The sequence below is a fragment of the Typopeltis vanoorti genome, chromosome 23, assembly GCF_054136105.1.
Source record: "Typopeltis vanoorti isolate ZY-2024b chromosome 23, IOZ_Tvanoo_1.0, whole genome shotgun sequence".
Lineage (NCBI taxonomy): Eukaryota > Metazoa > Arthropoda > Arachnida > Uropygi > Thelyphonidae > Typopeltis > Typopeltis vanoorti.
This window is the reverse complement of record NC_143571.1, coordinates 12,369,454-12,381,810: the sequence shown is the minus strand read 5'-3', so window position 1 is coordinate 12,381,810 and position 12,357 is coordinate 12,369,454. Positions and strand designations below refer to the sequence as shown.

At 35.4% G+C, this 12,357-nt stretch overlaps 1 protein-coding gene across 1 annotated transcript in view; it reads right to left on the bottom strand.

The window, feature by feature from the left end:
* The window catches only part of l(1)G0196 (inositol hexakisphosphate and diphosphoinositol-pentakisphosphate kinase), a 313,327-nt gene that overhangs the window by 28,953 nt on the left and 272,017 nt on the right, over positions 1 to 12,357 (bottom strand). Inside the window, exon 9 of the mRNA XM_090413234.1 lies at positions 269 to 390. Coding sequence (XP_090269360.1) covers positions 269 to 390 — 122 coding nt within the window. The remainder of the gene's footprint in view (positions 1 to 268; positions 391 to 12,357) is intronic.

The window sequence follows — 12,357 nt, the reverse complement described above, 5'->3', positions numbered from 1 at the left end:
TATAAAGAATTGAGAATAAGAAATTTTGAGAAAAGTAGGAGAAGCAGAAGTTACAGTTTTTATTGTAACTTCATATTAGCAAACATCTCTTGATGAAATAAAATATCGGAATATAAACAATAGTAACTTTATGCTAAATAATTAAGAATAAGATTAATTTTTTTCTACAGATTTTGCATAACATAGTAAAGCTTAATAAACCACAATATTAAATATGGTTTATTAAGCATTAAGTATGAAAGAAAATATAACCAGAAATGAAACCTACCCTAGAATTTTAGCGCAATCATCATAGTACTTCATGGAATTTTTCACAAAACTAAAGCCATTGACATCGCAAACATAAGATTTCCCATTTGCTCGTAGTAAATCAAATCCACATACTGTTTGCTGGAAAGTAGTAAATCATTTATGCATGAAATAAGTAGAATAACAAGTAAATGTTTAAAAAATATGGTTATTCTATTTATTATTTAATTTTAATTATTAAAATTTAATTGTAAAGTGTAATTATAAAATTAATCATATCATTAATACAGCAGCAAATAATTTCATAACTAGTTAATTCACAATTAATACATTTATAGTAAAATCCCTTTTTTACACTTTCCAGGGGACTGATGGAAAAAAGTGTAAACAACAGGAAAGTGTAAATAGCAGGAAATGTAAAAAACATTAAAAAAAGGCTAAAAGTGGAAGATCCATGTTACTAACATGGATCATCCACCACCACAACTTGAAAACAACTATCACACGCTAAACTACGTAGCAGAAATTCTGCAATATACCACGTGCTTCTGAATTGTGACTACGAACACCAACACTGCAATTTAGTGAAACGATATTTCACAAACTGTGGTTTATTCACTGATATCTAATATTCACGAGTAACAACTGTTACTTGGTAGAAGTGTGAATGTGATTTCACAATTTGTGTACGATTGTTGATCACGATTTCGATACAGCACTATGAATGTGAAATCACATCACAACACGTTACGGGTGCCATGAGCTACTGACAGTTTAAAATTACTGATATGAAACTTCACAGTATCGTTATTCACTACATCGCTGTTGCAAGCATGCAAGCCACTGTGATGATGAAAATGAAACTACATCCGAAAGCAACGCCATCTGGGAACAGAAATGCACAGATTTCTGTAGAAATCGATTTGAATGAGAGGAAATCGATTCGAAAATCAGTGTTGCCACTCAAGAAAAAATCGCAGAACATGTTAAATAATGTCCACATCAAGTTGTCAATGGTGGAAAAACAATATATCGTAAGAATAGGCCATAAGATGGGACTAACGGAAAATTACGTAAATGGCAGGAAAGAGTAAATTGGGAACGTAAAAACGTGGTTTTACTAATTTCATAATTATATAAAATTATAAGAAACTTAACCATCACAAAGAAATAAAATGTTTTTTAAACTGTTAAAAATATCTTATTGTGCTCCGTAAACCATTAGGTGAATGAACTAAAACTAAATTATCATCATCATCATCATGAAATTCCTGACATATACCTTAAAGGGATGTACAGGATATTATGACAGTACCGTATGAAGAACTTACATCATTGCTAATTCCTGTCAACAATTTTCCTCCAAATCAATCTGTTACCTGTCAAGACTCCAACATGATCAGACCTTATATTTCTATCTTCTAAGGTACTTTTTACTGTATCAATACCTATATCTGGGTCTTCCTCTGGGTCTTTTTCCTCAGGAAAAAGACCCGAAGGAAGAGAAAGTTCTCTTCCAACCTGGAACAGAACACTTGTTTTACTAATCTTTCCTCTCCAATTCTGTTTAAGTGACCATACCACCTGAGATTAGCTCTGGTAGCACATTCCTGGATGCTAACAATGTCAAGTTCTTAATATCCTCGTTTTTAATATGATATTGCCATTGATGCCATCTGTTCACACCTATAATCTTTCTCAGAACTCTAATATCTGTGGTCTCTAGTCTTTGGTCAAGTGTTTTATTTCTAACCCAGCTCTCAGATCCATAAATTGAAATTGGTTTAAACACTGTCTTATATACAGCTAATTTACTGTTTTGACTAATTTCTCTCTTATCCCATCTAAATTTATTCAGTTGACTTCCTACCATACCAGCTTTGTTGATTGTAGGAAGTCAACTGAATATATTTATATATTTTCATATTTAATTTACCATCTTCACTAAAAACTGTGTCTAAGTATCTGAAATGTTTACTTGTTCTGTAGGTTCTCCATTCACGATGCAGTTGATATTTTCAATGTTTCGGCCTATTTTCAATGTCTTGTTATTGCTGATTTTCATAAGAAATTTATTACAACAGTTACTCAATTTAGCCAGGGAATCTTGCAAACTGGTACTGGATTTATTTAAAAGCATAACATCATCTGAACAATTTTTTTTGTTCAGATGATGTTCAGGTTTAATACCATTTTTTTTCATAATGTGATCTATATAGATAATGAATAACAGAAGGGATAATGTACATCCTTGTGTGACACTAGATTTAACATCAACCATCTTTCTATACTTCCTTCAATTCTAATTGCTGACTCACAACTCAAATAAAGACTAAGTATTGCTTGATATAATGCCCCACACCATATAAATGTAGCGTTTTGAATAGCTCTTTCCTTAGCACCATGTCATATAACTTTTGCAGGTCTACAAAACTTAAGCACAAATCTTGTTATATTCCCATGATTTCTCAACAATTAGTCATAAAGTGAAAATCTGATCCTGACAGCCTCTATTTGGCCTGAATCCAGCTTGTTCTACACCAAGCTGGATACTCTTCCACATTCTTCTTAACCATTTCTCAAGTATACTTGCATAAATCTTATGCAGTATAATCTTAGGAATAAGGAAATACCTCTGTAATTCTCACATTCAGTTTTATTTCCCTTTTTCTATACAGGTATTAATGAGATTTCTACTCCAATCACCTGGAATTTGTCCCTCTCCAGGCCATGCAGTGCAACCACTGCAAGGCTTTTATACCTCCATGCTTAAGTATTTCAGGTCAAATATCAACTACTCCTCCTGCCTTTCCACATTTCAGGCTTTTTCTACTTCAAGTATGGATACGTATTCCTGATAGAATGCCTGGTCAGTATTTATTACTACTGTGCTGCTGCTGCATGTTTCATTTAGCAATTTTTCAAAGTAATTACTCCATACATCAAGGATGTCTTTTTCTCCAGTTTTTATGTTGCCTTTATCATCTCTAATTCCTTTTACAGCACTCTTTCCTCCATTTCTCAGCTTCTTCAACAACCACAAGAATATTATGCCACCTTCCTGATATTTATTTTCTATGTTCTTACCAAAGTCTTCCAGACTTTTGTTTAGCTAGTTTTACGCAGTGTTTAGCTTTCTTACATTTGTCTCTGTATTCTCTATGAGCACAAGCTGACTAATTCACCAGGATATCTTTCAATATTCTTTCTTCTTTTCCTTCACTGCCTCTTTAACTTCTTATGTCCACCATGGAGTTCTGATTTATCTATCCTTGCAGATCTCATCCCATGCATCTTTGGCTGAATCAATGTTTTCTTCAGGGCTTGCCAGTGAATCTCCAATGTTTGGATCCTGTTCTCAAACTCTTTCATTATTTCTTGAATATGTTTGTGTATTTTAGTCTACAGTTCACATCTGAGAGCGGCTCAACTTTTATTTACTTTAAAACTTTCTTACATGTTTTTTTTTTTTTTTTTTTTTTTTTCAATATTTCAAGCAAGGTATGGCATTTTTCAGCAGGATAAGAAGGGAAAGCATGGTGGTAGAGTATTGCTTATGATAAGTGACGACTTATGTCCTCTAAGAGTGGAGGCTCTGGAAGGCAGTGACAGTAATGATTTTTAAAGCATATGAGGTGAGGCAGAAATAGGCAAGGCAGGATATTTAGTGGGATAGAGGGTGGGGACCAGGAGATGTTTAGACACTTGAGCTTGGCAAGTGCAAGAAGAATGATAGTTATGGGAGATTTTAACTACAGCAGTATAAATTGGGGAGAGAAAGATGCATGTAGCAATAAGGGAATGAAATTTCTAGAATTCTTGAGGGACAAATGTCTTAGGCAACATGTAATAGAAGGAACAAGAGATACAAGAGTTTTGGATTTGGATAGCATCAGACTAGTTGATAATAACTGTGATGACATCTCTCCCACCGGTTGGAGAGAGTGACCATGTGGTTTTGACTTGGAAGATGAATAGACATGCAGGAGTATCAAAGAGACAGGAACATATGTGGATTTATAAGGCAGGTGATTATAATAGTCTTAGACATCAACTTGGGGAAGTTTCATGGAGGGAGGAAATGGAAGACTGGGATATCATTAGTGCTTGGGAAATCGTGAAGGTAATATTTGTTAGCATAATAGTAAGCTGTATTCCACAAGTGAAGATGACACAATATTAAACAGGAACTGTATGTGAAAAAGAGGCTATGGAAGAGATATAAGGAGACAGGTGAAGAGCAGATGCATGAAGAATATAAGACACAGGCCAGGAAAGTGACTAGTATGGTAAGGAAGGTGAAACTGGAATATGAAAAGAGATTGGCCCCTAAGATCCAAAGAAAATCCTAGGGAAGTTGTTAGCTATGTGGCCAGTAGGAGGAGAAATGATTGTGGAAGAATGACATTGTGGGATAAAAATGGGAATAGAGTGACTGATGCCGAGGACATAGTGGAATTGTTCAATGAACAGGAGAAGTAAATTTTAATAGTAGAGGGATAGGGCAAGTTTGAGGATTAGAAGTGCAGCAGGAGAGCATGTTTCCAATACCGAGTACTCTGGATGTCAGTAAAGTTGTGGGACTGGATGGTATTTCACCACGAGTTTTGAGAGAATGTGCTAAAGAACTGACAGCTCCTTTGACCTGGCTTTTCAATGAAAGTCTGGCTATGGGAAAGGTGTCCAGAGAATGGAAGGAAAGTAAGATAGTGCCACTGCATAAGGGCAGTAGCAGACTGGAGGTGTTTAATTATACGGGAGTTTGTGTGTCGTTAGTAGTTGCTAAGATCTTGGAGAAATTAGTTAGTGACCATATATAACATGGGACAGCTGAGGGTAATGTTATCTGTAAGAGTCAACATGGATTTGTGAAAGGTTGCTCTTGTTTTAATAATATGCTAGCCTTTTATAATAAAGTTACAAGAGCAGTAGATGAGGGAAAGGCATATGCTGCCATTTTCTTGAATTAAGTGAAAGCATTTGACAGGGTTCCACATGATAAGCTGATATTTAAGTTGCGGCACATTGAGTTTGGATGTCAGGTTGGTTAATTGGATTCAGGATTGGCTGTCCGATGGGTATCAGAGAGTTGTGTATGGTGGGACAGTTTCAAGGAGGCAGAGAGTTACAAGTTGCACAGGACTCAGTACTGGGACCTATGTTGTTTAACCTTTATATCAATGACATTGTCAGTGGATTGCAGGTGATATGATTGAGACTTTTAAACTGTTGAGAGGTGGTTACAGAGTTGACACTGGGGAGTTATTTCGCTTGGTTGAACAGTGGGAAGGAGGGATGACAAGGGACCATCCCTGGAAGTTACGAAAGGAAACTATGAGCAAGAGAATGAAGAGTGGTTGAACCATGGAATACAATGCCTGATAGAGTGGTGAGAGCGGGAACAGTGAATGAGTTTAAAGAGTGGTATGATAGACTTTGTGATTCCTATGAGGGACCCCCACCCCAACAATGAGTCTGGATAGACTTGAATTTCTTAGGAAGAACCTCCCGAGATGAGTCTTGTGACTCCTTGGAGGCCTAAATAATAATAATAATAATACGAAATTCAATTTTATCCTGTTCAAGACTAAATGGTGATCACTTCCAATTTCAAATTCTCTGTACACTTTACTGTCCTGCTGCACCATTGGGAAAACATCACCATCAACAATAACATAGTCAATGAGACTTCTATTTCTTGCCTCTTCTCTCCATGTGAACTTATGCACATTTTTACATTGGAACATTGTGTTAGTAATAACCAGTCCATGTCCTGAGCAGAAATCCAACAGGTATCCATTATTATTAGCTTTGCTCTTTTCTCCAAATTTTCCCAAAATATTTCTGTATGTCTGATAATCATTTCCTACTCTGCTATTTAGATCCCTAACAAGGACCAACTATTCCTCTTTCAATGTGTCAGTTGCTTTCTCTAGCGCCTCAAAAAACTCCCCCACTTCTACCGTAGTAAAACCTTCTGGGGACCATAGGCACAAATAAATCTGATTGTCCAGTTTCACCATTCTGATATTTGGCCACATCACTCTACTTACTATTTGCCCGCCATTCAAGAAGTTTAGCCTCGTATTTTGTGTTGAATACTATGGCTACTCCTTCTTTTCCTTGATTGTCATTTCCTGAATATAACATTTTGTATTTATTGTTCAGAAAGATCTCGCCAGTTTTTGTCTTTTTTGTTTCAGTCACCCCTATTATGTCAATCTGGTACTTATCCAAATCTTCTGCTAGTTCCATTTCTTTGCCATTCAGGCTTCTTATGTTGATAATACCAATCTTGAACCTTGGTGATGTTGAGTTGGGACCTGTTTCAGTTGTTGTTGAGGCGTGTCAATGTCCTCCCCCCCCCCCAGTCAACATGAAATTCTGTCATGTTGTATCATTATTTTACTTGTGGTTTAAGCCAATAAGAATACAATTTTATCAATTAAATCTGAAATTGCCAGCCTCTCCTAGTTCATTCAGTATCCAGGTAGATACCTAAGAGGGTGCACCATGAGAAGGTGAAGATTGGAAATTAGGTCAGAAGCCCTGGTCGGTTCTTCACATTCCTTTAAAGTCAATGTGGAGGTCTCCTCTCAGTTATACGGCTTTGACCCTTAAACATCCTGACTTTAAATTATAACATTTAAATTTTCAATGAAGAGTAGTGGCTAAGTAGAACATTACTATCAGAGGATGTTGGAAGTATGAAGAGCATGAAATTAGTTTAAAGCAGATTATAATAACTTGGAGTGTAGGTTGTAGGTACATAAGATGGATTTAATTTATGTATATATTTTTTATTGGTATAAAATTTTCATCCTAAGATCAAGGGCATCTTCAGTATGACTTAACAAGAACAGACAGGTATATTCAATAATCATCTCTTGGAATGAGATGATTGTTCAGTTATTTAATTTGAAAATCATACTGAATATGCACTTGATACAAGGGCAAAAATTTTAAACAAATAAGAAATATATACATAAATTAAATCCATGACATGTTTATTAATTAGATTAGGATAGATATATTACTGACTGAGTGGGATCCTTCATTATAAGTGAGCTTGCTCAATAGAGGTCTGCTAAGAATAATCATAATAGATTAATCCATTAAAAAAAAAAAAAAAAAAAAAAAAATCCTCCTTCATTCCTGAATCACATTCATAACATTATTGATGATGTTCATTAAGAGAACAAAGGAAGTAATTCAAGAGTAACCATATCTCATATGAACTCATCTAAATTAACTCATACGAAGTAAATCTTTTGGATGGTCTGAGAGAAGACTAAATAAGATATGAATAAAGATTTCTTAACATACCATTCAACACACACACACACACACACACACACACACACACACACACACACACACACACACACACACACACACACACACACACACACACACACTATTTTTAAAAAATTTTTTTTTAGCACCAGAGGTCAGGCAAATAGTTTTAACGGTTGATCAGTAACTTTAGCATGCCATGTAGATTGTAGTGCAGCTTGTTTCTTTGTATATATACGTATACTCCAGAAGATGACATTAATGCGAAGGTCGAAACATCAAGTGTATATTTTGGTTTATATTAAACTAAAGTTTTACTCTAACATAGTAGTTGTATCCATAATTTTTCATAATGTGCATACAGTGTTTATTTTAAAGGTGAAAGTCCCTCATATTTTGTGCTTAGAAAGCCACATTTTTCTTGCTCAGTCAATTATTAGAGGAAAAGCACATCTTCGACAGGCTTTCAAAAAAATCTGTAGATTGAAATAGCTATCTTATTTGTGAAATGACAGCAGTGAGAAAGGTCACAATCCAATGAGGATATGTTCTCTAATAATTTACATAGAACAACACTAGTAAGGGTATTATTATTTTTTCTTTTTTTCTCCCAGTTCTGATTAGTTACAAAAGCAGAGACCTTGCTATTACCTGCGATTACTTTACCTAGCAGAAAATCAAAATGTCTCCTTTGGCAAGTTTGTCTCCTTTGAGGGATTTGTAATCAGTGTAATTCTGACAACAAATATGAAATCTTTATGAATACATGCATGAAGTTAATATGGTCAATAAAGTGAAGTGCAATATCATTGTTTGCCTCAAGCAGATAAGCTTTTGTGCTATAATAGAATTTTATTTATTTTTTAAAAAACAAAATTAACTCAATCCTGCTCTATTTGGTTATCTAATCTAATCCTATGGCTGCCTCTTTAAAGAGGGTTGCAGTTGATGAACAGTCCACTTCCATGCCTCTCTATCTCTTGCTTCTATAAGAGGCTTGCCCATCCAGTCTTTGATGTTGTCTTTCCATTGCAGTCGGGGTATTCCTCTCTTTTCTTTCACCATCCCCTGCAGTACTATTCTGGGGAGCTCTCCAGAAGAACCCCTCAAATGTCCTGCAAATGCTACTTTTTCTTCTCTGGATATTAGCCATATAGTCTCTTTTCACCTTGAATCTCTTCATTGCTCACTCTTTCAGTCCAGCTGATATGATCCATTTTTCTCAAGCACCACATTTCAAATGCATTCAATCAGTCACTCATCTCCTTATTGATTGTAAAGGACTCGCATCCATATGCCCCCACACTCCAGATCATTGTCTTGAGGATTCTTACTTTTAACTGTTTGTTCAGATTTTTGTTTCCTAATATCTTTGGAAAAATGTTGCTTTTGCATCATTTTTAATTTGCTTCATTTCCTTTCCTTGAAATCTTCATCACTTTTGTCTTCTGAATGTTTATTTTCATTTATATCTCTCTCATTTCAAACCCTGTTCAATCTAGTCAAAATTCTTTGCAAAACTTTCTCTGTTTTGCTCATAAGTACAATATCATCTGCATTTCTCATATTATTTATCAGATGTCCATTTATCTTTATTCCATCCTTCAGATCTTCCAAGGACTCCCTCATCATCCATTCGGTATAGACATTAAAAAGGAGTGGGGCCATCCCACACCCTATCTTATGGGGATCCATTCAGTATCCTCTCCCTCAAATCTAACCTTGGCTTCTTGAGTTTTATATATTCTGAACAACAGTTTGATCATTTTTTCATCTATTCATATTTTATGCAAAATATCAAATAAAACAGAGTGATTAACATTATCGAAAGCTTTTTCGTAATCCACAAAGCATAGATATAATGGTTATAGTGTACTTTTAATAACAAGGCTCAAAACATATCACTATGAAGGTGAAATGTTCTGACCTTCAGACAACAGTAAGAAACTCTAACAAGACACACATGCCTTCAGACAACAGTAAGAAACTCTAACAAGACACACATGCCTTTGGTTATTATTTAATGAACCCATGACAAATCTTGACTAAAACCTACAGTCATTAAATAAAATGTCCAAAAGTTGTTATCATCATCATCATCATTTTATTATACAGGTGTCTCCATGGAATCAAAAGACGCATACCTCTCCTTAAACTTATTCACCATTGTGGCACTCACGACTACCTCTGGCAATCCATTCCACATATTCACCACTCTCCAAGTAAAGGAACTAGTCCACACACACCCTCACAACACAATCTTACACAACCTCCAGGAATATAATCCTTGCAGTAATCCTTGTTCTTCACTTACTTCTTATGTTTTGAAATTTTTATTTTGTCAATATAAAAATTTACTAAAGTTTATTACTAAAGGAAGGTCATGTTTTAGCAATTTGCTCATATTTTATAACAATGTTACGGCAGAGTTGGATAAAGGGAATAGATACACCAAGATAATGTTGGACTTTTCTAAGGCATTTGATAGGATAACACACGATAGGCTGCTGCTTAAACTGGAGAATATGGGATTGGAATATAATCTATTGACTTCGATCAGGGGATGGTTGACAGACAGATATCAAAAAGTGGTATACAGTGGGTGTGAATCTGCCAGATTTAAGATAACCAGTGGTGTACCTCAGGGCTCAGTCCTTGGGCCATTATTGCGCAATCTATACATTAATGACATCAAGCAGGGTCTATCATCAGATTTGCAATTGTTTGCCGATGATGCAAAGATAGGCAGGGCAATCAGGGATGCTAATGATATTCAGCAATTACAAAATGATTTGAATAGACTGGAAATCTGGGCAAGAAAAAATTGCTACCAGTTTAATGTTGGTAAGTGTAAAGTTATGCACTTTGGCGTGATTAGAGTTCCAGTGGCATATTATATTAGTGGAGTTATGCTACAAGAAATTGAAGAGGCAAGGGATCTTGGTGTATTGGTAGATAAGAATTTAAAGTTCAAAGGTCACATAGCAAAAGTTGCAAATTCAACTCAGAGGATAATTGCTATGTTGAAGCACCTTGACATGTAAGGATAAGGAAGTCATTTTGCCTCTTTATAAGGCTTTGATAAGACCACACCTGAATTACTGTGCGCAGATTTGGTCTCCTTGGTTCCAAGGGGATAAAGAAGCTATGGAAAGGGTGCAAAGAAGAGTTACAAAGATTATATCTGGATTATGTGATTTAGATTATGTGGACAGTTTGCGAGTATATGAATTGCAGACTCTTGTTAACAGAAGAAAGAGGGGTGATATGATAGCAGTCTATAAACTTTTGAATGGGTGCTATAACATTTCAAATGATGAAATTTTTCATTATATGGAAGGTGGGAGAGAACATGGGGACTTCCATGGATGTTCCCGTGTTCACAGTCAAGAAAGGGGTAAGAGCTAGGTTTTTCTCCCAGAGAGCAGTGAGTAAGTGGAATAATTTGCCTTAGGGATAGTGAGTGCATCTAGTGTAAATGAATTTAAGGGAAGGTATGATAGATGGGTTGGTTGGACAATTTACAGCCTCCCTCAATGAGTCCTTGACTCCCTGGAGGTCTCAGATAATAATAATAATAATAATAATATTATTATTATTATTATTATAGAATCCACTGAGTAACTTATAAGTTTCTATCATGCCCCATCTCATCTGCCTGTCAAATAAACTATGCAACCCACACACCTATGAGGTCACTCATCTGTGAATCCACTCCACTACTTCCTGATCTCCAAGAAACCCAGGTGACCAAATCTGTGCACAATCAATATGGCTGAATCATAGCATTATAAAGAGAGACATAATATCCTCTTTACCTTTATTTGTCAATGTGTTCTTCAGCATTCAATCCTTGGAATTACTTTGCCAACTTTTGCAATATGCCTTCTGAACTTCAAACCTCTCTCCACCATCATATCTCCAGATCCATAGCCTTGTCAATTTTCTTTAATCCAGTACTATCAATGTGATACTGGATTATTTGGAATGAAAATATATGTCATATTTTCATCTCAAAGTATATTAATATGTATTTTCTAACAATAAATTGACAACTCTTGTACTTTACCCACACTGCCAATTTATTTATATCATTCTACAGGATATCTACATCACTTTTATAAACTACTCTCCCAAGATTTGCATCATCAGCACACAAACTGAATATCCACCCTTAAATCTTTTGCAATATCACTAATATACAAATTAAAGAGTAGTGGCCCTAATACAGAGCCCTAGGGTCACTACTCCACTTGTCAGGTTTAATTCCACTCCACAATACACAACCCCTGATATCTGTCAGCCTCATATCCATTCCCTTTTACCCAATTATGTAATTTTCCATGTGATATTCTACCAAATCCTTGGCAAATTTCAGTTGTATCATATTACATTAATTTTCTTTATCCAATTTTGCTGTCACCTTATTATAAAAGTGTGAATAAATTACTAAGATAAAAACGAGGCTAATCTTCTTGAATGGCAGTCAGTCTCAGGTAGAGTAATGTGGGCAAATATGAGAATGGGGAACAGGACAATGAGACTTATTTGTGCCTATGGTCCCACAGAAGGTTCTACTAAGGTAGAAGTGGAGGAATTTTTTGATGCTTTAGAAAAAGCAACTGACACAATGAAAAAATAAAAGTTGGTCCTAAAAGTTGGTTCTAAATAGCAGAGTAGGAAATGACTGTTAGACATATAAAAATATTTTGGGAAAATTTGGAGAAAAGAGCAAAGCTAATAATAATGGCAAATATCTGTTGGATTTCTGCTCAGGACATGGACTGGTTATTACTAACACCATGTTCCAAC